At 48.2% G+C, this 27254-nt stretch overlaps 1 protein-coding gene across 2 annotated transcripts in view; it reads right to left on the reverse strand.

Annotated features, from left to right (window-relative positions):
• The window catches only part of PSD3 (pleckstrin and Sec7 domain containing 3), a 120588-nt gene that overhangs the window by 82896 nt on the left and 10438 nt on the right, over positions 1–27254 (reverse strand). Inside the window, exons 2-4 of one of the 2 annotated variants that reach the window (XM_049795262.1) lie at positions 24824–24932; positions 10581–11655; positions 8789–9181 (exon numbers count right to left, since the gene is read on the reverse strand). In XM_049795262.1, the coding sequence (XP_049651219.1) occupies positions 8789–9181; positions 10581–11655; positions 24824–24932 (1577 nt within the window). Of the gene's footprint in view, positions 1–5387; positions 5503–8788; positions 9182–10580; positions 11656–24823; positions 24933–27254 lie in introns of those variants that run through there. The other variant, XM_049795264.1, reaches the window with a different exon arrangement.

Below are 27254 nucleotides of genomic sequence, written 5' to 3' on the forward strand. Positions count from 1 at the left end.
CCCTGAGGAACACTAATCCATCCAGCATGCATGTCCAACTTGGAGTTCACTGGATGCACTGATTTCAGGGGGAGCTTGGACAAGACAGGGCTGGGACCTTCCCGGGTCTTTTTGGAAAAACAGGGGGAGGAAACAGGAGGAATACCAACTTTTTCTCTCAAATGAATCTGCATGCCTTTAACATCAGCTTTATTTCAAGGCAGACTAAGTCAAGCATTTGCCAGCAAACTCTATCAGAGCAAACCGCAGCAACGATTAAAAATAAGGAAGGGTGGAGAGGCATTCTGGCATGCTGAGGCTAGGGCCAGAACAAATGTTGTTTTCAGCAGGGGTACAGCGTCCACCAGGGAGCCACAGTAGGGCTGAGAATCACACTCTGCAGAACTGTGCCAGCCCTGTTGTTTTAAGTGCCTTCACTCCAAGCCTTCTTCTCCTCTGGGTTCCGAAACACAGGACACCATCCCCTCAACCATAATCATCAACTCTAGCTGTGAAGAGCACGCTCTGTTTCTAATCCAACAGCCCCTCAGCAGCAGCTCTCACCTCGCAGCATGGCAGGGACATGAGAACGGCAGAAGCATTCGGATGCCCCTGACAGCAGCCTGGAGTGGAGAGGGGGAGCAGGCTTCCCTCTGGGAAAAGTCTTGCCCTACAGGAATGAATCCCTGCCCTACAACCCTTCAGAGCGATGTGGATGCTCAGCCAGTGATACCCTTCCACATTTCAGAGCCGATCAGAAATGATCGGTCGCACGGGCTGAATTTTGTTTCAAGGGAGCTGAAAAGCCACGCTTGAACAGCCTTGCTCTGAAAGGAGTAGCCCAATTGGAAAAAGCGAAGAAATCCCAGTAGCAGTGGGACGTGATGAGTCAGTTCCTGCTACAAATGACCGACCACACAGACAGGCTGGGAACGGCTCTGCTGCAGCTTTGCTGCAGCTCTGAACCAGCTTCTTCGGGGCTGGGAGCGAGTGAGCCCAAAATCACGTCAAGCAGTAATTTACCTTGCCAGTTACCTCCAGCTCCAGGGTTTTTCCACGATACAACTGTAGGAAGGGGAGAAAAATAATAAAAATAAAAATAATGCCCTTTCCTAGCAGATGACTCACTGTGCTATTTTACTCCGAATGTTTTAATCAGCTTTGAAGTCCTACGTATGGATTCTCTTCAAAGACACGCTTTGAAGTAGATCCCTCTTTGAGGACTGACACAGCTGCACTTTCTGCAACTCGATTCAGTGGGTGTCTCAAGAGCACAGCATCAACCAGGACACATGAAGGGAGGACGGTTTCTACAACACAGAGTACCCACCGAGGATCCATTGAAAAGTAGCTCTGCCTTGGTCACGTCACACAGAGAGGAGCAATGTAAAAAATAAACAAACAAGCCCTGTAATCTGCTATTAGTTATCAATAAAATGCATATACAAAGTCAATTTCAGGGGCTGAAATGCATGCTGCTGCTTAAAAATAACCTCTTGCTCCCTGTAATTATCTGCCTTTTTTCTTTTATTAAAAGAACACCCACTGATTGTAAGTAGGGAGCTAACAGCTGAAGTGCTCAGAAAATGCCACTTCTGGTAGGCTTGCATTACAGCAAACGCAAATGCTATCGTTACGGGATCACAGCATTAGGACAAGAAGTGCCGCCACACACAGGGACAGGACTGCAGCCCTTCTGAGAGACAGTGTGTCCCTTATTACACAGATACACTGGCCCGTTGCCACCTGAAGTACAAATGTTTTGCTAAAAATACTTCAGGTCTGATTGCCTTTCGACCTCAGGGTCCTTACATCGCTGTGGTGGGAGTTAGCAATTGCAAAGGGACTCTCACCAGATTAATGTCCCCATGCCGAAAAGTGGAAACCTGGCCCTCACCACAGAGGGTGTCCAAGCACTCCTGCTGCAATGGATATTTCTAACAGATGCACTGACATGTAGACCAGTCTCTTGGATACATCAGGATAGTCCCACGCTCAGGATCTGGCCCACCTGCCCCCAGACACAAGCAAAAACCAGACCCAAAGAATGCAACGCACACCTGTGACCTTGCTCAGAAAACACTCAGTGCCAAAGTGTTTCGGGAGCCCTTGGGCTCTCTCCCCTGACCCCACCCACCCCCCGTGTGCTTCGAGTGCCAGGAGCCGTCCCTGTGCTCAGCACCATGGTGTTTCCCCATGAGGCTCCTGCAGGGTCCTCCAGGACAGGAGAAAAACTGGGAAGCCAGCAGAGTACTTCCCTGGGCTCAGATTAACTGTTTGGATACCAGCCCAGGGAGCATGTATGAATGGGACAGCTGGTCCAGGTGGTCCTCGCTGGCAGGGAGCAGAACAGACCCATAAAAACACAGGTGTTTACACCTTTTGGTTAAGGCTTCCCTGCAGATGTGCAGATGGAGCGTTTCAGCACTGGCAGCAGTATTGCAGAGGAGCTTTACATTTCAACCATGCAGCAAAATGAACAGTTAATAATAATAAAAGACAGACTTCCACAATAAAGGGAAAACAACCACCAACCAACCCACAGCTCACCCAGCTGTGCTAGCAAGGAGTCTGCACGTTACATGCCCTGTTCTTCTCCATCGGTGCTCCCGTATCACATCCGAAGCTATGCATGCCTCTACACCGACCTGACAGCCACCAGGCTCTGCCTCTCTCTATCCCAACAGACAGATGGACAGAGGAAGAAGAGCAATAACCAGCAATAACATGGAGAGGGGCTTGACTGGCAGCCAGTCGTGGCTAATGGATGAGACAGCAGGCTGCACTTTGGGACCGACTGGGAGCTGGCAGAGATGCTTCAGTTTCAGTGAATGAAGGCTTCCTGACCTAAATGGCTTTGACTTTAATGGAGATATGCCAACAGATGCCAGCTTAGAAGCTGAGCTGCTGACAGCTTTATACTGAGGCGCTTTGTGCAGCGAACTGATCAGCTGCTCCACTTTCTTTTTTTCTTTATTTTCATTTTCTTTTCTGTCTCTGTCAGCTCCTGGATTTTTGTTTTGTTTGTTTTATTTTCAGAGGAGGCTGGGAACTGAAGAGGCGAGAAGTCAGCAGATCTTTTTTCCCAAAAACAACAGTTTATTTAGGAAGTAGAAGCAGTTTTACATACTCTTGCTAAACTGGTGTTGCAAGCACCTCATTAGGCAGCGCCAAGGCACACTGGTATGCTGTACTTCCAGAACCTTGATAAAGTGATGCCACCTTCCTGCAGGGAATACCAAGGAAATCAGTGTGGCTTAATATTTTTGAAGTTACTAAGCTGTGCAATAAAGGTGCAAATCCTCAGCTGCCAAAATGCCACTGGTTTCAGAAATTTACCCCTGTGGATTATGCTGCTTCGTCTTTACCTGGGCTTAATATACCCGTGCCAGCATACTGTGCTTACCAGTGGCTCAACAACCGACCGATGCAGTAGCCCATGTGCAGGCAAATGGGCTCCAGCACGTGTTTGCTTGCTCACCAGCTGCAGATGCATTTGATGCATTCACTGTTCTAGGACAACAACCAGTGGCATTCCTCTGAGTAACTTTCCTTATCCTGGGCATATGGATAGCAGCAAATACAAAGTATCACCTTCTGACAGCCCTAGCTCTCCTAGGTCCCAGAGTTTGTCACAAGCTGAGGTGTGTCCAAAGGCCAAAAAACATCCACTTAGGAACACAGGGATCTTGGCAAATTTCAGGCTCAACGAAAACATTCAACCAGGTCATAAGGTGAGTCATCAAAGCAGAAAAAAGTTCTGCCAGACTGCTGTTAGACCTGTAAGTACTGACTCTCACATCCACACTGAAAATCAAATACAAGCTACCTTGGACAAAAATACCAAAGTGCAAACTGAAAACCAGAAGTATAACTGGCATGCAAGATACTGATAAACTGAGAGGAGACTTGAATCAAACTGGAGGAAGGGAACAAAACTGGGTTTATCTGTCAACAAAGTTTACTGTCTCAAAGAAGGAATAAGCAGAGTCCCAACTAAGAAACTGCTGGAAATGACCCATACACAGAAGAAAGAAAACAACTATGGGAACTACTACAAGAGGCTCAAATCATTAAAAGTAACCTGGCAGTCATTGGGAACTGCAGTCTACATTCTTGTACATTTATTCTGAGAAGCACTAGATTGCTTTAGGGAGTTTGTTTTCTTCCCCCCTTTAATTACAAAAGAATACATTTGTGACTAAATTTGTGTTTGTATCTCTAGGAGGAAAAAAAAATAAAATAACAGGACTTGCAGAATTTGCTGAGCACCAGCAATTCTTTGAAGATGATGGCAGGTGGCAAATATTTAGCATTTTTGAGGATTAGGAGCTGCAATACAGATTTTTTTCCTTTCTATCCAGATTTAGAAAAATCTTGGGCAATGTCCTACCAACAGAGACCACACCTTCCGAGACAACTCTGGAAACAAAATGCCAGAAGTTTTTTGGGTTTTTTTTAATTTCTTGTTCTGACTGCAGCATACAAGGGAAAAGGGAATGTGAAGTCTGCTATGAAGAATGCAGAAAAAAAGAAAGATTAAAAGAAATTCTGTCTTTAAAGTCTGAAAGTAGAAAAGAAAGATGGAGATCATTACCGAGAGAACTTCATACCTCACTTTCAGACGCTCACTGTATACATAGCAAAGATAACTCACTTATACCTGGGGAAAATCTTACTGCTTTGGAAATACCTCCCCTTCCTCCCACTCTGATATGGTGTAAATGATCACACCTAGTTCAGGCAATGCAAACTCAGGCTCAATGTCTGGTTAGCACCTTGCAAACAGTCTTCCTTATTGCCTCTGCGAGTAAGACTAAACTCCCATGTACCAAGGCTGAGCCTTGCTCTGTCAGAACACAACCCACTGGCACAATAAAAGAGGAGTGCACTACCTGGGGTGCACCAAACACAGCCCAAATACAGTATCTTTATTGCCACTGCAAAGCTTCCTTACACTGGCAACCTGTGGTCCAGCACGTTTCACAGGAACCCCATGGTGCCCTGATACACAGCAAGGCTGTCCCTGGGCTCTGAAACCTCACGCTCCCCCTTCTCCCACCCCCACCTGGGGAATCTTGAGGCTACGTCAGCTGCAGAAAATTGTTTTTCCCCCAGAAGAATGATCATTACACACCTAGGAAAGAGACTAAGCCACCCAAAAGACACCAAGAGCCGTAACCATTCCCAAAGGAAGGCAAACTGCATACCCTTCTCTCCCACGAATCCCTCCTCCACTCACCAGGCACAAAGGGCACCTAAGCTGTGCTAGGAAAGGACTATTTGCAAAAGCAAGCCAACCTGTCCTGCAGGAAAACCCAGGGGCCAGCTGACATCCCCCTGCCCTAAGGAAGCGCGGCGGGTGGCTGTCAGAGCAGGCACGCTGCACGGCTCTTGCCAGGACTTACTGCATTTGACCACGGCCAGCAGCTGATAGGGAGGACAGCAGGGATGAAACATCCAGACACCCAGGAGCCCATAGGAACTTGCAGCCCACAAGCCTCTCATAATTTTTTTATTTTTTTTTTCCTCCCCCCCCCCTTTTTTTTTTTTTTTTCAATTCTGAAGGCATGTGACTGGCCTTCACATACCAGAGCTGACCCCTCCCAGAGCCAGCGATTTCCTAATAGCGGAGAAGGATGTTACCCTCCCGCTTATTCATTACCAGACTAGGTTTCCTTGCCATCATCCATTAAAACCTCACGCCACCTAGGGTCCGTGTGTCAGTTATGCGCAGGATCCCTCCAGAGAGCTGCGAGAAGTGCTGTGGCGCTCAGCCACCTGCTATCAGGAGGGCATGGCCGTGGAGAGCACCTGCTCCTCCTTTCCTAATTGGCACGCGGCTTGCAATTTCCAGGTGTACACCATTAAATTTTGCTCACACATCCACCCTCCCCTTCTGCACCGGACCCTGAAGGACGGCCAGGATTTCACGCTGTTCCCCCATAAACTGGCGCCGGTACTCGGAAGCGTGCTGTCACCCCACGCGCTTTGATGTCGCGGAAACATCACGGCACGGGGAGCTGCTGGGGTTTTGGTTTCGGTTTTTGTTCGCTGGGGTTGGCAGGGCGGTTGCTGGTAAGAGCGGGGGGGCGGGGGGTTAATGCTCTTGCTGTGCCGCCCTACAACGTTGCAGAGCTTCGCTCCCAAGCTCCCCGCGCCCCAAACGGCCCCGCTTCGCTTTGCAGTTGCCACTACTCGGACGCTGAGACACACGCACACCCACGCCCCCCCCCCCCCCCCCCACCCCCGGCCTCTATCCCTGCAGGATGGGGTCCTCCAGCCAGCCAGCCAGCCAGCCGCCCGCCCTCCCTGCCGCCTGCACCCGCCGCCCTCGGGTGACTGCCCGCCGCAGGGTGGGCAGAGGCAGCGGCGGGAGCCCCTGCCTGCGGGGAGAGCCGGCAGCTCCGCAGAGGGCACAGAGACCTCCGGCGGCTCTGCGATATACCGCAGCAGGCAAGCTGCGCTGCCGGCCAGCTCCGGGCGGTCCGGTGGCTGCGCCGCGCAGGGCCAGGGAGCGCTGCCCGGACCTGGCGGGGCGGGGTGGGCTTGCCTTCCCTACCTCGTCCTCCGGGAGAGCCGCACCACTTCAGCGGGTGCCCCTTGACGCTCCGCAGCGCCAGGCAGGCGCTACGCGTGGGAACTACCGCGGGGTCGCGGCACCGCTGGAAAAAAGGCCTCGGGACAGAAGGCACAAAGGTAGCGCGGTGGCGGCCGCGCACCTATTGTCCCACATGTGGCCTTTCGATTGAAAAAACAAGTCCGGGATTGCTTCAGGCTACACAACCACGCGTGACAACTCTTAGAAATAGTACCCGCAGCTCAGGCGGCTCTTTCTGCTTCACCTGAGCATCACAGTGACACACCGTCTTGACCCGTCTCCCAGTAAATCCCATGCAGCCCCCAGCACGCACACGGTGCTCCTCACCCACATGCTGTTAACACCGTGATTCGTCGCGGACTCCAACAGCACAGGACACACGATCTGTCAGTCACCTGTACCCTGGTGCAATCCAACATGACATTGGAATACCGGAGGGGGGGGGGGGGGGGGGGCGGGGTTTGGTTAATAAGGTTATTGTCCGGAGGATTACCCTGTTGGGCACATCTGTGGCTGGCTGTACTGCTGCAGTTCCACTCTATCAGTACCTACCGTAAGAGAGCGAGCCCTAGGGGCTCGTCCCTAACAGAGCCCTGCAGACTACAACAGCAGAGCTTCCTAACAAACCTGCTGTTGAGGACACTTCTTTCTTCTTTTTTTATTAAGGGGGGAGGGGGGGGAAGAAGAACTTAAAAATCCTCTGTTGGTTTATCACTATGGCTGCAAATTTAAACTAAAATTAATAAAATTCCTAATGAAATCCACACTAGGCGGGCACCTAGTATGTCTCTTAAGCATTAACTAAGAACACCTTGTCTTTGTGATAACCTCTGTCTTGATGAGCCGATGTGGGCCTTCCTTGACAGTACTTTTTAGATACCAGATGCTGCAACTACAGGGTAACAGAATCAGGGTCTGCATGTGCTGCTTGTCCTCCACTGTCCAGTCTCACAGCAATCTCTCGTTTCAGTACAAGTAAGGCGCTGCAAGTGTCAGGACTAGCCTCAGTTTCTGGCTCCGTACTGATTGTAGCAGGTTAGCAGTCACTTATTGCCTATTGGCACCAAGCAGCTCAGGGTCCTACAAGATTTAAACACCTTTTTTTCCAGTAGGATTGATGGAAAAAACATTCTAAAGTGCTAAGTCCTTCTGCCTGTTCTTTTAAGGGCAAACAGTAGCTTAATCCATGAAGTTAGCAAAACTACTTCTGCTCAAAGGACTTCTTTCACACTGGCACAAAAGAAGTAAAACCAATAAAAGACCTCCCACCACTGACTCCCAGACTAGCCTAGTCCCATCTAAGGCAATAGTCTAAGGACTCTTAGATAATGTCCTGTCCCTGGAGGATGGAGAACCCATGCATCTTTGTCACTCACAAGGTCCCTCACCCCTCTGCAGATTGCTGCTTTAGGCTCAGCCCCCCACTTTGCTGTCACTGCCTTTCACTCTCCCCACCCTCTCTGACAACACACAATGAGGAAAGTTTGCTCATAGAGTGAGTATCCACAATTACACAGTATTTTCTGACCACTTAGCCTAGTTTTTGCTTCTCACATGACTCTTCTCTTAATAGGTTTTCTTATCTCTCCCTTTACCTAAACGGAAATTATTAACATTTTTGCAATGCTCCCTCCTCTCTCAATCAGTAACTAGTGCACAAACGAAAGAAACAGCTAACAGTCTCTCATCCTGTGAATGTGGTGGGAGCAAAACCTCGTCCCAGCTGAAGTAACCAGCAAAACTCCCGCTGACCCCAAGACAGGAAAAGCTATGCCCCGAGACACACCTTTAAAATCCAAATCACAAACTGCATTCAGACAACTCGTCCATGCGCACAGGGTGTTATTGTTCCTAAAATCGCTGCTAACAAATTCAGGTATAACTGGAGCTGAACAAGGTTCATCTGTAACCGGTAACTAACCCCTCCAGGTACAGGTTCCAGAGATGTGACAATACCGGCCAGCCTTTTATCAGCACAAGTATCACCTACAAAACTTCTGTAAAGTAAATTTGCACTTTTCTAATGAACAGTGGGTTTGGATGTCTCTCTCCTCTCCTGCAGCTCACTCTGTTACACTGGAAATCATTCTGTGTAGAAAACATGCAGTGTTGAAAGAGGCAAAACTACACTCTGCGACAGTCCACTGAAGTAAACAGACATCAGGGCAAAATCAACAGGCACACAGAAAGCTCACCCACTGCTTTTACCTTTCCAAACGAGGGACTTCCGTGACACCTCCTCTGAATAGTGTTTCTCTTGCATCCCTTAAGCCATTGGCGATGCCTTCACCACAGCCCTTCATCACCCCGTCAGGGGGAAGCTGCAGGACATCTGGCTGCCCCGAGGCTGATGTCCGATCTAAAAACTGGCTGCCTTCCTTCATGCGCTGCTGGATCATGGGAGTGAGTGGCATCTCAAAGCTGAAGTAGCTATCGGGCTCCGAGTACAATGTCTCCAGCGACTCCGCGCTGTAGTATAAAGATGCATTGTCTAGGATGTTTTCAAACTGTGAGCTGTACAGATCAGTGGAGACGTCAGAGTGCCTCTGCCCAAGAACATCTTCATATCCCCCCATGGCTGCTTCCCCCTCCTCCGTCATCCTGGAAATTAATCAGAAACAGCTCATTTCAGCTCAGGGGCAAGGTTTAGATCTCTGGGTGAACCTCCTTGCCTTCCACCTTTGCGAACAGAAAGGTCAACGTGGCTTCATGCAGGAGAGGACACTGTGGGTAAAATGTTAGTTTCTCCTTGCACGACTTCTGTTCATGACTGGCACCATCTCTCTCTCTGGGGACATAAAAAGAAACAATCTTCTGCGTAAAAGAGGGGGGCGGGGGGAAAGCCTAATATTGCCTAACAGTTAGCATCAGCTGCTTGTGTGCAAAGGAGAGGAGCACTCACAAATGCGTAAGGTCTCCGCTAGCACCACTGCCATGCCAGAGGCTGCACAGGTCAGAGATGTGCATCCAGATGGGCCCTCTGCCTCTGGAGGACAGCAGTCCCAGGGCTGGGGTCTTCGGCGAAAGGCTGGAGGGAACCCCTCCAAAACGCAAAGGGAAGCAAATGCAATTAAAAACCAGGAGCCAGGAGAACCAGATCTGAAGAGGGAAGACTCGGCCTGCTTGCAGATGCACAGGGGAATGTGTAGCATCCCCCTGCAGAGAGTTTTCTTCTCAGCTGCACCAAATGCTGCGGGACTTCGGCATCAGGGATGCCCGCCCAAGCAATCCCACGTGCTAGCCAAAGCAAAACTCCATGGATCCCAAGGTGCAGAGGCAGTAGTGCCTCCCTTGCTGAGATCCTGCTGTGTCAACAGCAAACACCCTGCCAGCTTAGAGCGGTTTGCTTAGAGCACACCAGTGGGACCATATGCTTTGTTACAGATGTGCATCAGGAAAGAAAAGTGAACAAATCGTGGTGGTCTTCTAAAAGGCAGCAGACAATTTTTGCAATATATATAGCTAAACTTATATAAACATAGATAGATAGATAGATAGATAGATAATACAGAAAGCACATCACAGCATTTACCCTCGTATAACCTACAGAGCCCTGGATAAAAAGTCTTTATTATCCAACCTCTCAGAGGTGCTTGCAACATTGTTGCGTGAACTCTGCCTGAAACCAGAAAATCTGGCCAGGCACACACAGCCAGGCCTGCATGCTGCCTATATTTAATTACATGCCATGCCGGGATCCCAGCTACACCTGCTACAGATGCTTCGTCACACAGCCATTACTCTGCAAACAAGAGACACCTTTATGTTTCCAAACCTGAGATGGACTTCAAACTTCAGCAAGGTGCTGTGGACAGGGTTCAGTCCCAACTTCACGCACTAGCCACCATCAGGCATGAACCACTACGATTGCCACCATGCCGCAGCCAGCGGACAAACGTTCACTGTTTTGTCATTAGCTCCTAAGGGGTAGGCACAAGCCACATGCTTGGGATGAGAGTAACCCCGCCTGCCCCCTACACCTCCCCAAGCACCATCTCACCTGCCCTGCCCTCTCGCTAGCACAGCCATCTCTTCCTCACTGTGGCTCTTCTTGTCCTTCACAAAAACTTCATCCTCGCCACTTTCATCGAGCAGCAGCAGAGGAGTGGCTCCAGAGGCAGCGGGTCCCAGCCTCAGGTCCTCACAGACCTCGCTCCAAGCGCTGTCCTGCGAGGAGACCAAGCCTGGGGAGACCATCAGTGGCGCAGGGTGGCTGGACGTTTTAGGGGATGCCTTCCTCTCCACAGACACAGTCTCCAGCAGCGAGTGCTTCTTTCTTGTCTGCTCCTCGGCTTTTTGCAGCCATAAAATCTCCACCCCTTGAAATTCTACGTGTTTGCTCACAGCTGCCTCTTTAGAGAGCCTTCTCTCAGGACCCATTTGCATTTTGCCTTGACTGTACGCTGAAAACTCCACAAAATGCGCCCACCCCTCCACTCTGCTGGCTGCTTCCAGGTTTGTCACAGATGGTCTATGACAGCTTGTCTCCTGCGCTGCATGGACCTCCTCGGCTTTATTACTGATGGCTTGCAAGGACTCGGACTGCGTTTCTCCAGTCCATATTGCAGCCAGATCTTTCTCTATGATCAAATGCATTTTTTCCTCAGCTGTTCGTTCAGATGGAAGAGGCATGTCTGAGGGTTTTTCTTGGCCTGCTGGAACTGGTTCTCTGGCTGCCTGCACATTTTGGCTGCCAGTAACACTCTTTTTTTCCATTTGAGTCTCTGAGTCAAGAGAAGTATTTGCTCTCTCTTGCACCTTTGCTGTTTCCAGCCGTCGAGAGATTTTCATAATCTCTGGCAGGTTACCGGCAGGTTGCAAACCTTCTTCTGGGGCATGCAGCTGCACTGCCCCAGCATCAGGTCTCAAATTGTCTGTAGGAGCCGCACACTGAGGAAGGGACCTGCCAGGTACCCGGTGGTGACTGTCCCGTCTTTCTGGACTGTGTGTCACAGGCTCTGCCTGGCACGGCGATGAAGCCCTCGGCACATCTCCACTTGGCTCTACGGTGCCGTACTCTGGAAATTCATTGATGATGGTATGAGGGACCAAAGTGCTGCTTGCATGGCCACTACCTGCACAGAAGAAAAGAGAGTATGGGTTTATCTACCGCGTGCATAAGCAAAAACCTGACCTCCCTTCCCAGCCCTCTCTCCCCTGCAGGGAAAATACCGTTCAGTTTAACTCACTTCTGCACAGTCTCACACTGCAGTTATGCAGAGCTGGTCCTTTTACATACAAGTTTTTAGGCAGCCCTACTTTGGGAGCATGCACTACTGAGGAAGGAATGCCAGAAATGTCTACTACACTTCAGAAAGGGTCCCAGTGGCCCATGAACAGTCTGAGGCCACAGGCCAGACGCAAAGGCTGAAGAAAACAGATATTCAGAGGTCTGACATCCATCCACAGCATGCGCCATACATGTTGGTTTTATTTAAAAGAAATGTTTTTAGGTCATTTTCACTTGTAAAGATGAAACACTGGGAAGTTAATCAGCCTGTATATTCCACAGCCTTGACAAAACCAATTAGCTAAAAGCAATTAATAAGCAATTCAACTTTCTGCCAGCACTACCCTCTTCCTTTAACAACTAGGGTAACTGAAGGTCGTGTTGCAGTGATGTACCCATACCGAGCGGTTCACATTTTCTGTTGCAGCAAATTCACCGCTGCACAGAAAGCTTGCTACCCCTCCCCTCATGGTGCTGCTTTTCCAACTGATGTAAACAAAGCAAGAGTGAAAACGGATGGTCACATTTTCCAAGCGCTGAGCACCCAGTGGCTCCCATTGTTGTGGGGTAACAGAGAACCAGCTGTCCTCAGAGGGACCTCATGGATGACACAATGACAGATACTTGGCCACCTTATACTACAGCCCAAGGAGGAACTGAGCTTTTGGAAAAAAAAACAACCCAAAAACAAACCAAAAAACAAACCAGCAACAGCTGCATTTGCTGCACCCTTCTGGAAAAAACGGGCCTGGAGTATAAAAGTGCTTTAAAACAAACAACGAGGGTGCCAAATCCAAACACCTACTCTGAAAAATGTCAGGGGTGACAGCTCTGAAACCAGACACCAACTTGCATTTGGATGCTTTGCCCTGCTCGAGCTGCATCTCTAGGTGCTGTGCTGCAAACCGATCCCCATCTCCGCTCCAAGCAGGCTGGCCACAAGCCATTTCTGAGGAGTAAGCCATGTAACTATGGTTAATGATAGGCTGAGTTCAAGGTGAAAGGGAAAATAATTTCATGCGAGCTCAGCACTCCACTAATGGCTATCTATCTGCTAGTAGTTTGTAACACCTGCCAGCTCACTATCCAGTATATCTAGCCACCAGGTAAACACTGCACCTTGTGCATGGTGCAGGATCAAAGTGACAGACTCGGACCATCCCAAACCACAGTCTCTTTGCCTGTAGGTTCTCGAGATACCTCCATGGTATTGATTTAATTACTCCATAATAAAACTTCAGTGGGTCAGGCTTCACCTGGCTGATGTGGTTGCTGTTGAGGACAGCGACTGCACAAAGCGGGGATCTTTTCACTCCTGCAAGGTCCCAGGGAGCTGTGAGGAGTATGGATGCCCTGTCCACTTCTGCATCACCAGTCTGCCGTCATGGCAGGGTTTCCAACACACAGGTGCAGGTGCACTGGGAGAGTGTGAGGAAGAGAGCGAGGTCCCTCTCTCCATGTAAACATTTCCAGTCATGGTGCTTTTTCTAAGTGCCCAAAGCCCCAGACAGACAGCCTGCTTTGCTCACTGTTCAGCCATGCAGTCCTTGAGTGCATCCCAAGCCCACCCACTTCACGGCACAGGCGCCAGGTTGCCCTTAGGACACACTTTCACCAGCACGGACTCACAGGTGCGAACAATGCTGTGTGGCTGCCACGTCCCTACACCTGCACCAGGACCAGCCCAAGCCAGCAAAAGGTCCTGGCTTTCCACCCCTCAGCCCTGGTCTGCTCTAACGCAGTGGCTGGTCTCTCAGCACACGTCCAGAGATGGGATTTTTCAAGAGAGAAGAACTACCGTGAACTCTTCTCCATGGACACAGGTCCACCTACAGCAACTCTCAGCTGGCAGACCTGCAAGTGGCAGGTGCTCCAGCTGAGATCGCCTCATGTCCCCAGCACCACGGGGCAGCACTTGGCCACCCCGCTGCCTGGGCCGCACGCTCCAGCCACATCCCAAAGGAAGGCAATGCATAGTGCCCCAGGAGCTGGGACCCCCCACACTTCCCTCCCACCCATGCACCCCGCCTCGTTGGAAGGAAGCCCGGAGCATCGCCCCCCCGGCCCCTCATGGGTCTGGGATGCAGCCAACATGCGCTGGAGGCCAAGCACTGACAAGGCACCACACACAGACCCTGCCAAGGGGCCAGGCTCATCTCTGCTAATTGCTATCTTAGCTTCTGAACCAACATGAGGGAAACACAGGCGGCCTTATTTCTGGCGGTGCGTGCTAAATACACTGCTGTGCGTCCCCATCTGCCACCAAAGGCCGCTGCTGGCAGCAGTAAGCAGTCCTGAGCAAGTTTCTGATTTACTTCTCCTGAACTTCATCCCAAGCAAACTTTACCCTCTGGCAGGCCCAGAAGACTCCAGAAGAGGTACACCTACAGAGCACATGCATGCATATATGGGCACAGAGACATGCAGGCGGAGGGAGTGTGCACACAGGTACTCCTCTCTGCCATGCTTGCAAGCTGTATTTCACCTGGGCAAGAGAGGAGCACTTTCACGGTGGGAATTTAAGGCCTTTTCTATAGTGAGGTGCCAGCAGCCCTGCTCTGGAATGACTGCTGCTGCTGCTACTGTATGCGAGCACAAGTCAGCGGGATTCTCGCCTTCACAGCATCCTGCAGGAACATTGCCTAATTCACTGCCCAATTACAAAAAAATCACATATGGCACCAAAGCAGCCGTCTGTCCCCATTACGTTAGGTACTACCATGCACATGACTGCCACGGTCTCCGCTCCTCGCAGGCAACCACCACCAATTGCCCCCCACTCTTAAAAGGTGCAAAGCCCTTCCCTTTGCTCAGAGAGCTATTTCAGGTACCAGAGCTTACAGGAGCTTGAGCTCTTTAAGGGAAACTCCTCCCTTATTCCCATCTACCACCACAGCATCATGTCTTGCTGCAGCTACTGGCATATCCTGTCCAACCCCATCCCCCAATATGACTGCATTACAAACAAGGCTAGAAAGGCAACAACAAAATTTAAGGACCGCACTGAAGATGAGCAGGGAAAAAAAATACCCATCACCAAACAAACAAAGAAAGGACACACACTCTCAGGTAACACCAATTTCTACTTTGCATTGAAGGTGGCTTCTTTCAACAAAGCAAAAAAAGAAAAAAAAAAAAAAAAGAAAAAAAAAAGAATTAAATGGAGAGAGAAAAAGCTAAAATAGAAAGGGGGTGAGTGGCTAGAAAACTGAGACCGGGCAAATATAACCTAACAGCAGTTGGCAGCCTTTCTGATGACTAGACGTTGAAAGAATTCATGACTTAAATCAGGCATAGATATGATATTTCATAGGTAAATAACCATTCCATGTCAAGCAAGCTTGTCTACAGCATAATAAAAGGAAATTCTAGGAAGCAAAACACAAATTACAAGCATAGACAGACATTTTGTTTACAGGTACATTTTACAAAAGAATGGTGTGAGTGTCTCTCTCTCTACAGTATATATATATATTAGCTAGCTCAACAAATTAGATATAGTTGCTTGAACAGTCTCCTTACTCACAGAGGTTACTGTAGCTCCAGCAGTTACCCATTGGTCAAAGAAATAAAATGCACAGATCATCAGTTTATCTATAGCGATACCAGCTAATTCAATTGCTGCTGTTCTAGTCAACTGGAATCAAAATAGTTTGAAATTTCCTGGCAGCTGCTGCCCTGCACTGCACACAATGATGTAAATGGATGCTTTCTGAGTATTATGAAACTGATGGGGGAACTGCAGTCTCATTCAGTCTATCGCAGGAGCTAAGGAGTCCACCTTGGCAGCTTGCAGGGGAGAAAAAAAATTTCCTCCAGCAAGGCTGCCTGACAGTATGCCAGGGAGACGTCTGTGCTTAGCTGCCGTTTATTATAACCGCGTCTGTAAGGGAAGAAATGGGAAGAATGGTGATGCTGAGAGTCGTGTGCTGGTTTCAGAGCGTGGAGCGCCTGACGGGCTTTTGGCATTACTGAGCTGGAAGGTTTCACAAAGCAGCCCAGTCAACTTGGATTATATGTCGCTGCAGCTCCTTGTGCCGATCACAAGCAGCACGTGGGTGAGCCTGCATGCAGTGTCACACCAGTTACGCTTTCTTGGTACCGGCATTTCTTGCCATTATTTGTAAATGGCAAATTAGGCCAAGTAAAAACAATGCATGTGTTAAGAGGAAATGAATCGCTAGGTGACAGAGCTTAATGAATGTATCGCAGGATTATGGCATTGTATCGTTATTGCAGCCTGCCAAGAGAGAGAGGTGGGTCACACATCTCAGCATCCTGCACTCCCTCGAGTTACAACTTCTGTGGTAACTAAAACCATTCCAATTTATAAAGCAGTGCCTGCACGTGCCGAGATGGGAGCGGCCTCCCCCTGTGAGAGGGGAGGGATGCTGCACAATCACTGGCAGCCTTGCACAGCGGCGTTTTCCAAATGATGTCATTCTCCATGCAGTGATAGGTCCTGCCTGGCCGGCGGAGGTCCTTCGTTAGCCAAAGAGAGGGGATTAGCATAATGCAAGCACCATGTTGTCCACACCAGGTTGGGCACAGGGCTTTCTGCAGCTTGCAGCCACTCCAGGCTTTTGGGCAATTTGCTTGCGGGGGGAAGCGGAGACAGGCCTTCATCCCTGCAAAGTTACACTGGCATTATTCAAGAACAACAAGTTGGTGGAAACGGGGAAGCTGAGTGAAGGCAGGGCACAGGGCTGGGGGAGCAGAGGGAAAGGTAGGGGCGAGTTGCCTAGAACATAAGCCCTGGTTAAATGCCTCTGCTGTCTTAGCAAACACGCAGGGAAGGTGGAGGGCACCAGAGACATGGCAGCACCTACGCAGAAGTGGTGACCGTGTTGGCTGAGATCCCTCACCCCAAAAAGAGATGATCAGTGGGGGTCCCCTGCTGCCGTCAGTGGGACAGACCCCGTAGCGTGCACAGGCAGCGTGCGCCTTGCACCCACGATGCACACACAGCCAGGCAGTGGTATGGCAGCCAGCGGCTCAGGGTTACCCTGAAATTAAACTGACCAGTTCAGGGAAGAAAATAATCCCCCTGCAAGCACCCAGGGGCAGGAAATGCTCAGGAAATCCCGCACCCACGGCTTGCTGCACAGTGGAAGAAGTTATCAGAGAAGTACTGCTCACTGCTGGTCTTGCATAGTTCCCTAAATTCTGGGGGTTTGGGGCAGCCAGAGGCTGTGTTAAGCGAACCTTCAGTCTGCCACAGGACAGCCATGCCCACACTTGGTAAATTCATCACAAATCTCTCTGCTAGCCGAGTCCCAGCACCTGGAGTCAGGTGGTGATGTGATGCCCAAGATATCATGGCTTGAAAAACAGCGACTGAGAAAAGCTGCCAGGTAAGGATGTAAATCCTGCCTGTTAAGAAAGCAATGATCAAAAGAGCATGTAAAATACCCGGGTCACTGTGTGCCTGTTTGAGAGCATGTGGGTTTTGGGTTTTTTTAAATGACAAACCTTCTAACCCTGTTCTTGATGGAAAACGTTAGGTAAGCAATGCTGTGACTTGGTTGCGTATTTTTTTTCCCCACAGATTTTAACTATTTCCCAGTGGTAAACAGGGTTTGGGGGCACTTGCGTAACCCCAACCACTCTGAATGAAGAGTCCTCCAGGGAGTCCCGCACCTTTCCCCGGGCTGCGGGAAGGATGGCACCTTGCCGCAGCAGCTCACAGGCCTACAGTGAGCTCAGAACAGGACAAAGTCCAAAATTAACACGCAGCACATGCTGGGAGAGTTTAGTGTGAGGGATTATCCACTACAAATTGCTGCATGGGCCACAGATGGTCAGTGAGATAGCTCGGTCCCAAGAGTCATTACCCTGGAAAGCAGAAGAGTAGAGCGAAACAGCTGCTAGCATGAGCAGGAACAGAAGGGAATACAAAGGGAGTATCTGGGCTCTTTATCCTGATGTAAAAGCGTGGGTGAGTCTTACTATATTTAATGCACTTTTCTTCTTTAAAGCCCCACTGCCTGGAATGACATGGCTGTGTGAATCTCAAGTTTTGGTTTAAGACTTGTATTTGGGAAAGTCTTAACACCAAAATTCAAAAGACAGATCCAAAAAGAATCTGAAATTTTCCATTTTTCCACTGCTGTGACTTAGAAAGGAAGTGGCTAACAGGTGATTTTCGAAGTGTAGATACACACAGTGATAGCAAGAATTACTCTAAAAGCTCTCAAAGAGCCTTCAGCTGAAAGAGCAAACTTCTGGAGCAGCGACAGCCTATAGCTGTTTTGACACTTGCAGCATCTACAAAGACTTTACAGCCTCTCTGAATCCACTTGTACTTAATGTTACGTATTTTAAATATTGTATTTTTAAAGAAACTTTCTAAAACCCTCCAGAAGCCCTTCAAATAGAAAGATCTCTTCAGATAAAAACATATCACCAGACTTTTAGCAAGCAACAATGGCTTAAGAAAACCCACGCTACTACTCACAGATCTCAGAAACTCTGGATTTTTCCAGCAGACGCTAAAGAAACTAGGCAGATCCGCAGGAAAGGATGTCCTTTACTGCATTTCAGGGTTCGGGACCAATTAGCCCGGCTAAGAGAAAGCTTGCTAAGCAGTCCTCAAAGCACCACAGGAGCTGGATATCAAGTTACGCACCCAGCTAAAACAGAAATAGGGCACAGAGGGACATGTGTCTCTCCCGGGCTCCCAGTATTTGCTGCTAAAGGCGCAGCTGGACATGGCACTGTAACTTTTCAGCAAGCTCGCACAGTGAATGAGATTCTCTTCCTCAGGAAGCTGGACAGAGTTCAGTAAACAACGCGGGGGTCTAGAGCAGAAGGCACTTGTTAAAGTGGTGAACTACAAAGAGGAAAAACACTTGCTGTACCCTGTTACACTTTTTCAGTGCAATACCAGGCCTGAACTGCATCTACCCACATAATTTTAATTAAACGCCTTCGCCATGTTTATTACCAAGCCGTCTCCAGCAGCAGGATAACATGCGTCTTTTCCTTCAGAAGGCTTCAGAGATGAATCAAGGCTACGGCACGATGGAGGGCTTGTGTTGGTGTGCTGCCTATCTCACCAGGTGATGGGGCTGAAGCCAAGGAGAGGAGCCCATGGCGACAACAAGCAAAAGTGCAGCTGTCCCCAGCCATACCCGCCTACAGCCGGCCAAGTCCGCTGTCTGAGCCTCTCCTGTTGTGCCCACTGACCTGGATGCATCGTTTTCTGTCTGCACGACTGAAGAGAAGGGCCAGACCGCCTCCGGGAAGTGTTTCTGAGCCCTGCCAGCTTCAGCTGAGCTCAGCCTGCGCCACGTGTGCTCAGAGCATCTGAAGCGGCCAGGCACCACCGACGGGCTGCCAGCACTACCAGGCCCCCAAAATATTTGTGCACTCATGTCAGCACGGCTCTCGGCTTCGGCCGACAGCCCACAGACAGGGAGGTAATTACTGCCTTAACTCTGGCATTTCCTAACTTCTGAGTGCTTAACTCTGCACCTTTAAAAAACAATAAACAAACAGCCCATGTTTTAATGATTATTTGTACTAAACCCTTGGCCTTCAAACAACTCTGTTGTTTACCAAGTCCAGGATGTGGTCATCTCCTCCCTGCAGCTGATGATAACTTCAACTATCCAGCTTTCAAGTACAGGTCACAAGACATCCAGTTTCCTCCTGCAGAGCAAGGGACCTAGCATAGTGCCTCACACCCCTCTAGTTTTCCCTTCCCTCGGACTGGAAACACAGACATCCGTCATGCCACGCCTGACGGCTCCAGAGCACACCCCAGCCTTTGCCAGCCCTGGGAAGCAGAACTCAGAAATTCAAAGGGAGAGACAGCAAAGACAGGTCCACATCATGCAGCTGAGATGCAGAGCACAGTGCAACCTGTCCTTCTTCACCAGCATTAATTTGTCCATATGCACAGTCAGATGTGCTCTTCTGACAGCACTGTAGGACCTTGCTGCTCTTCAGAGCATCCAAGCAGTAGTTTAAAATCACTTGGTTTACTCTGCATTGGAGTGAAAGAGGAGCACTCGGCACAGCCTGTCCATGTGCTGGTGCCAGAGAGGTGATCACTTCTCAGAGTGCACAAACTCAACCGGAAAAATACCTTCTAGTGCAGTACCTCTGGAGACCTTAGATTTAAAAAGTTAACCTTCTCTTTGCATCATTGTGAACCAGCAATACCAAACATCAGGGATACCTATGAGAAAACGTATTTATTATATTGATTACACACTACTGTTTAAAAACTTCTGCAGGTCTTCAGTGTGTCAGAAAATGCAGTGGGGTACTAGAAACAACAACAACAACAACAAAAAAACCCTGATAGAGTCAAGTATGCACAACAGGATGATGGAATTTTAATTAAGTGTGTGGGGGCACCACAGGTCTGAGCTTTCCAGATTCCAGCCTTGCATGTGTCCCTGATAAAAGCTGCAGGACATACTCTTAAATGCAGATCTGACATACCTACCCTCACAGGCTCTGTCCCCTGTAATTACACAACATGAATGTGAAAATCGGGCAATCCTTCAGCCCTCAGAAAATGCAGGCAATTGTACCTTTTCAGGAAAGCAGAGCTGCAGAGGAAGATACCAGACCAGGGAGCCCAGACTTTCAGGATTGCCTGGAGATGGAAAGACCAAGAGATGAAAACATGACAAAGGGTGATGCATCGAAATGGAAAGGGATGCAGTTGAAGCACTGGGCAAGACTACAGTCAGTGATCTGATCTAGCATGAGAGTGATGCAGTGTGTGAGTGACTGTGGTCTAAAGGCAGTTTTTAGAGTGAGGATCAGGAAGGTGCCACATCCATGCAGTGCAAGGAGGATGCAGCAGAGCTGGACACGGATGGCTTGAAGTGACACAGAGGAAGCAAGCGAGGCAGAAGAGCAAAGGACAGCCTAGTAAGTTAGTGATACCCATTTTACAGAAAGTTACTGGAGTAATTTTCTTAACGCTGTTTAAATCAGCATCACAGGACCAGAAAAGGCTTTGCTTCTACAAAGAAAGGAGCCATTGTGTGCTTCCTTTGCTCCTGAAACAAGGTAAAGCAATTCTACAGCAAAAGCAATAATTTCCATGATTCAGGTTCAGTAATGAGTAGGTTGCATGGATTAAAGTATGCATTTCGTTTTTCTTTCATGTGTCAGCTCTGGCACTGTTTGACCCCTTGCAGAGGTGATTCAGTGCACATTGCCAGGAGAAAGTAAACCTTTTTTAGAATTGTTTTTTGGGCATTGTTTTGGGTTTGTTACTGGTTTTGCTGGCTTGAGCTTGCTAAGAAAACAGATGAGCACAAGAACTAACATGAGACAGTCCGCTGCAGCACGTGGCTGGGACCATCTCTTTTGGCAGAAGCAAGCTGTTAGAGGAGCTCAGTTGCCTCATGACACCTCACTGTACACAAAACAGCAAGTGACAGGCTTTCCAAAAAGCTATTTGTTTCACCCAGAATTCAAAACCAAGGTTATTCCAGCAGCTGTTGGGATAGACCAGATTTGCACAGCAACATGGGGACTCTCCGTACATGGCTTTTTTGTGAAAGGTAAGATTAAACCCTCTGTTACACCAGGAGGTGTGTGGGTGTGTGTGTGTGAAAGCTTTCTCCTAGAAGCATCAGAGAAAAGACTGTTTATGAGTCTTAAGAAGCTATTTTCTTCCTAACAACTGTCTTGGATTTATAGTCTCATATAACAGGAATTATGGGGTACTTGGCTTTCATGTTTACTCAAGCAATTATTTTGTAGGATCCCCCTCTTTTTTCCCCAAGGAAGCACTTGTTAGGACTAAGTCATGTTGTCAGGAATTTTTCTTTCTTTTTTAAACGTATTCACTGCAAAGTCACATAAATCAGTACTCTGTAGAGCACCCAAGCCTCAAGATAAGGCTGCTCAATAGAGATCACTGTTTCCACAGCCAGTTCCAGAGAAGGGTGTATTTCCATATAAAACAAGCACCCTTTATGTCAATGAGGCTGAGAAGACGTCTTGTGCAACCCAGCCAAATTCAGTTTTTAAAAAACATTTTCTTTTGCTGGAAGGCAGAAGGCTGGGGTTTTCACCGAGGAAGGTGGCCAGGAGGCACAGGGACGCGTGGCCGTGCGTGGTGCATCTTCCCCGCTCACATGGCAGCAAGAAGCAGCCCCACAAGCAGGGGTCTGCAGAGAGATGTACAGCCCCGAGCCCTCCCACGATGCGATGAGGGTCCCAGGGGCCTGGACCTGCTTCTGCTCTGAGTGATGCATCCAGGGCAGGAGGATGGGCAATGGAGAGGAGAGAGGAGAACAGAGGAGAGGAGAACAGAGACAAACAGAGGAGAACAGAGACGAACAGAGATGAACAGAGGAGAGGAGAGACGAACAGAGGAGAGGAGAGATGAACAGAGACGAACAGAGGAGAGGAGACACAAACAGAGGAGAGGAGAGGAGCCAGACAAGGCATTACACAGTAAAGATGAGAGCACATGAGTACATCAGGGATCACAAATATCCCAGATAAAACCAGACTGAGGGCAGCAAAGGAGAGAAATGAGGAGGAACTGTTTTTAATGTGGCAGCTTTATTAGCATTTGAATATCATCAATGAAACACCTCTTCTACAGGCATCTAACCTTTTTTTCCCTTCCTCTCACCTGTGAAAATGACCACAAGCTTCAACCTGGAAGGTAAAAATCAGCACAGCAGCTTATTAACAAAGTCAGCCATCTCCCACCTAGGCAAACAGAAGTGTTTCCTAGAGCCGGCCCCAATTATTCTTCATTCTTCGTGAATTGGCTTGTCCAATGCAAGTATTTTAATACCCAATTAAAAAATGTATACCCTCAACAGTATCCAGCAGGGCTTCAGTAATATGATTGTGGCCGAAAGGGAAAGGATAAACTGGGAGGCAGAAGTAATTAAGCCGTTCAGCAGCTTACGTGTTACATTCTCAGTTTCTGAGGCCAGCCAAGGCACGGGTGAACTGCTTTGGGTTAGATAAATTAAAGTTCAGCTTTACTGCCCACAGTGACAAGCTGTTCTCTTGATCAAGTTTAAAAACCAGTACTTCTCCTGGCCCTGCCCCCATCACTCGTTTGCTTGAAATCTTTCATACTTTGACCCACAAAAGCCATGTCTTCTTTCTTTTAAAGGCAACTTCAGAAAGAAGCAGGTTTGTTTGGATTTTTGGTGGCATTTTTTCCCTCCCCATCTAACGCATAGAATGACAGAAAGACTTTCAGGCATAGCTGCTTCCCCGCAAAACGTATGTCACGACATACTCAACATATGTCAAATCAAAGGAAGCCAGGATTTGGTGCACATAGCCCTGGGTTTGTACTACTGTGTCCTCAATCACCCTGTCCTCATTCATCTCCAGTTAATAAGCAGTTAAAATCTGTTCACTTGAAGAAACAAAATAGAAGGGGCAGCACCACTCTCATCTATCCATTACAGTCAAACATCTTCCTGGAGGAGGAGGAAGAGTATGCATTTGTCTGGGACAGCATGAAGCCAGTCTGGGTAGGCACAAGGTCACCCAGTTTTCGGGTGCAATTCACAAATGTTATATGTTAACCACCGTTAAATATATGTTAACACTCCTTTGAAGTCACTCCCATTTCACTGATTGTTAGCCCCTAATGGTAGTTTCTGATTAATAAAGAAACAGAAGCAGATTCAGAAACAAGGCAAGAAGCAGCACAGGAAAAATACAGAAAAGTACACACATAAACCAATATATCTGGCTTATTCTTTGCCACCCTTTATTTGAGGGCTCAGTACTCAGTCAGCTCAGAATACCCATCACATTTGATAATTGTTTTGGTTAGTAATAACAATAGATTCACTTGGATTTATTAGACGCAGCATACTTTATTTAATGCCAATCTCCGGAAATGTACTAATGGCTGCTGACAGTGCTCTCACACTGTGTCTCTTCAAACAAGAAATGAGGTCATCATGATTCATGTAATAATCTGATACACACTTTGTGGCAATTTGTAAAAGTTTTTAAAATTCCTAAATGAGGACACTTTCGTTGTTTGGGTTTTTCCCCCTCCACTCTGCAATTAGGATTTCCCAAATGGAAGACCAAACTTTAGAAAATCCAGGGAGAAACTGTTTACTCACTTTCCAGACTTCAGTTCTGCTTTTTTTTTTTTCCCTTCCCCCCCCCCCCCCCTTTCCTAACTGAAGTGGAGGAGCCTACACAGCTTGTTTCTGTACGGAAGTGCTGCCCTTCTCTGGCAAGAAGGGAGTCTTCTTTAATTAAAAGTGACATTCCAGAAAGTTTGCAATTAGAAAGGATCAAGGTGCAAAGAGAACAGCCTGAGGAAATACTTTTGCAAAGAAGGCAGAGATTGTTGATAATTACAATGAGGCAAGAGAAATAGGTATAGTAATGACATTTCTTTTCTTCTAAGCTTGGGCTGCGAAAAGGTAGAAAACACCCTGTATTCTAAGAAAAGAACAGAAACAAGGCTGATCCTTAGCATAACATTAGATACTGCGCCTGGATTTCTTGAATTATTAACTACAGAGGATGGAGCAGTTCAGATACCACCTCTAAATATACCATATCTAAATTAAAATCTTATCTACCTCTAGCTGCGGGAAGAGCAGCATGCAGACCACAAAGGGCATTCCTGGAAGAACCTCCAGGTAGAGATGGCCGTGTTTCAGCATGTGCAATTGCAGAACATGTGGCTGGAACAACTGCGCTGCAGAGAAGTGCTGAGATTCCCTCCGCAAACATGTCTCCAGCACATGAGCCCCCACTGTCACATTGAGGTGGCCCAGGTGAGCCAAAGAGAAAGCGGGGGGGGGGGGGGTGTAAGAGAGGGAACTGCTGTCATTTTCTGGGGCCAAATCGGCAGGCTTGTGTGGTCTGGTACTTGGACTGTGGTCCGGCAAAGGGCAGCATAGCACAGTGAGCGAGCCCTTGTGGGATCATTAGGGAGCAGCTTCTGCAAAACTTTCCTGAGTGGCTTAAGAGATTATTATTCCCCCCCCCAAATAGTAAACTCAATAGTAATAAATAGCACTTACCCATTTCTGAACGCTTCTCTTCTTCCAAGCCAAATAAAAATTCATATTTGGCCTTGGCAACAGTCTGGGCATGAGCTGATACATCATTATCCCACACAAGTGCTTCAGCCTGTAGAGTCAAAATAAACAAAGCTTATATACCTTTCGGTGAAAAAACAGCAGTAGGAACATGAAATCCCTTCAGGTGGGCTGTCAGGTAGGATTTTCAAAGTGTTCATTTAACTCTTACCACCACCAAGATCAACCAGAGCACACATGGGCCAACTCAAGAGTGCTTTTGAAGAGCTCACCTCTCTGTCTTCAAACCCAAGCATTTCAGTATTAAGCAGTGATGTCAGAGCACCCAACCCCTCACATCTTTAGCTGGCTTGCCCGCTGCAAGGCCAGCAGCACTGGGCAACCATCTCAGTAACACCAGTTAGGGTTAAAAATGCCTAGGGAATAGTATCAGAAATAGCAAATTTGAGTATGGATGTTGCAGAACTGGGACCCATGGGAAAACCATAAATGGGGCAGGCTGTTTCTTTGGGAGAAGACTGGGGTGGAGAAAGGGAGGAGCAAGGGCTACAACAAGGATGTTCAAAAATGGGAAAAAGGATAATAAGGTATGCAAACATGTGGTGAGTGATGTCTGAGGGTCCCTGTTGAGCAGCCCACACCTGACCACCTCCATCTAGATCAGGACAATAGCCCAACCTGTTCTTATGACGATACCGACATGTCAAACCTGCCTCTGTGGCCAGGAGGTGGGGAGGAGGGACAGGGTGGTCTACCCAGCTAGCAGGGGAGCACCTGGAGAGGGATGGATGGACGGACGGATCAAGCATCCCAATGCCACCCCGGCCTGGTGCCACCAGCACCTTCCCACTGCTTCCTACTCATAAGAAGCAGCTAGACACAGTGAAGGTCCAGTTTCCCAGAGAAGAGAAAGGCTGCAGGACTAAGATGAAAATGAGTTTTCAGAACAGGTGGGAACAAATAAAATCTCCAAGATAAAGCACACACCAGCAATAAACTAGAGCAAAAACTGTTTGCAGGTCGGCATTAAGTTTCTTCCTAGCTGGGCAAGATGGAGCTTATAATTCTTCTGTCTGAAGTGACAGATGAAATAAATCATTAACTCTATAAATTCTTCAGTAACCTTTATATACATATCCTATGTTTGAGGCAGCCAATTGTTACGGCATAGCAAGTCCTTGCATGGTTCATATTGGCAAAGGCCTTAGCTTACAAAAATACTCTTTAAAAGAAAGAAGCCAGATGGAGCATTTTGCCCCCCAGGACAACAATAACTTTTATGCACTTCCACCAAATACCTTAGGGTAAGCGTCAGCTACAAACAGAAATTCAAAGTACAGGAGACACATAATTCGCAGGAACACACGGTCAAGTCTCTTTAATCAGAGATGGATGGAATTACAAATCCATACATTCCTCCAAGGCCAGCTCTCCCAACAATTACATTTTATTCCAAGAGCATATCGGCAAATAACTATCTTGCCCCATGTCCTAGAACTGTTTTGCTCCAGGTTTTCCTGGCCTTTTAACCCCATATCTTGTGCCACCTTTCTGCATTGCACCAGTTCTGCAGGATTTAGTCCAACACACCTCTGATGTAAGTGGGCAGTAGATCTTAAGGCAGGGGTCTTGGATATATTTATTTACCATTCACTGCTCCAACTGTTCATCACTAGGGCTCCATCGGGTACTTCAACGGACCTGCTAACATTAGCCTAACAAATACTGTGGGGAAAATGTGACAAAACAGATGAAGGGCTTTCTAGCACAAAGATGACTATCATCACAAGCACGATGAAATGAGCTTGGAAGAAGCCTCCATGTCTCCCCTGCTTTTACAGGGCTGCATTCATTTGCAGGAAGCGGGGGGGCAGGAAGGGCTAGAAAAGGAACAGCTGGACCCAGAGCTCACAGGAGGAGGCTCTCAGTCTGCAATAGCCTGGACAGGAATAGCTTACAGAGCCAAACAAAAATTCAGCCTACCCAGATGGGTGCAAAGGGATGGGACGGCTAAACTAGCTGGTGCCAAATCCCACTCACACATGAATGAAAAGGAAAATAAAATGGACAGAGCAGTCCAGTTCCTGAGCAGTTAGGAATTTCTGATCTACACACCTCTGGGACGCAGCATCTCCATCCCTCAGCCCTGCTCTCTGAGGCTTCACAGACATCTGCTGCACTGAGCTTCCCTGCCAGCAAGCCCATCTTCCAAGGGTCTATATTCGCCTGTACATTACCATAAAGCAATGAAGGAGAGTCTCACAGTACCCTCTGCATCATCCAACAATAGGCAGAAATTATTTCTTAAATTAATGGGTTTTCGGTATACAGGGCAGCATTTATCAGAGTTAGGTGCCTAAGTGGAGACTGCAAGACGTTTGTCTTAGCATCTGAAAGGGATAACTTGATTTTC

This window comes from Accipiter gentilis, chromosome Z (genome assembly GCF_929443795.1).
Source record: "Accipiter gentilis chromosome Z, bAccGen1.1, whole genome shotgun sequence".
NCBI classification, from domain to species: Eukaryota; Metazoa; Chordata; class Aves; order Accipitriformes; family Accipitridae; genus Astur; species Astur gentilis.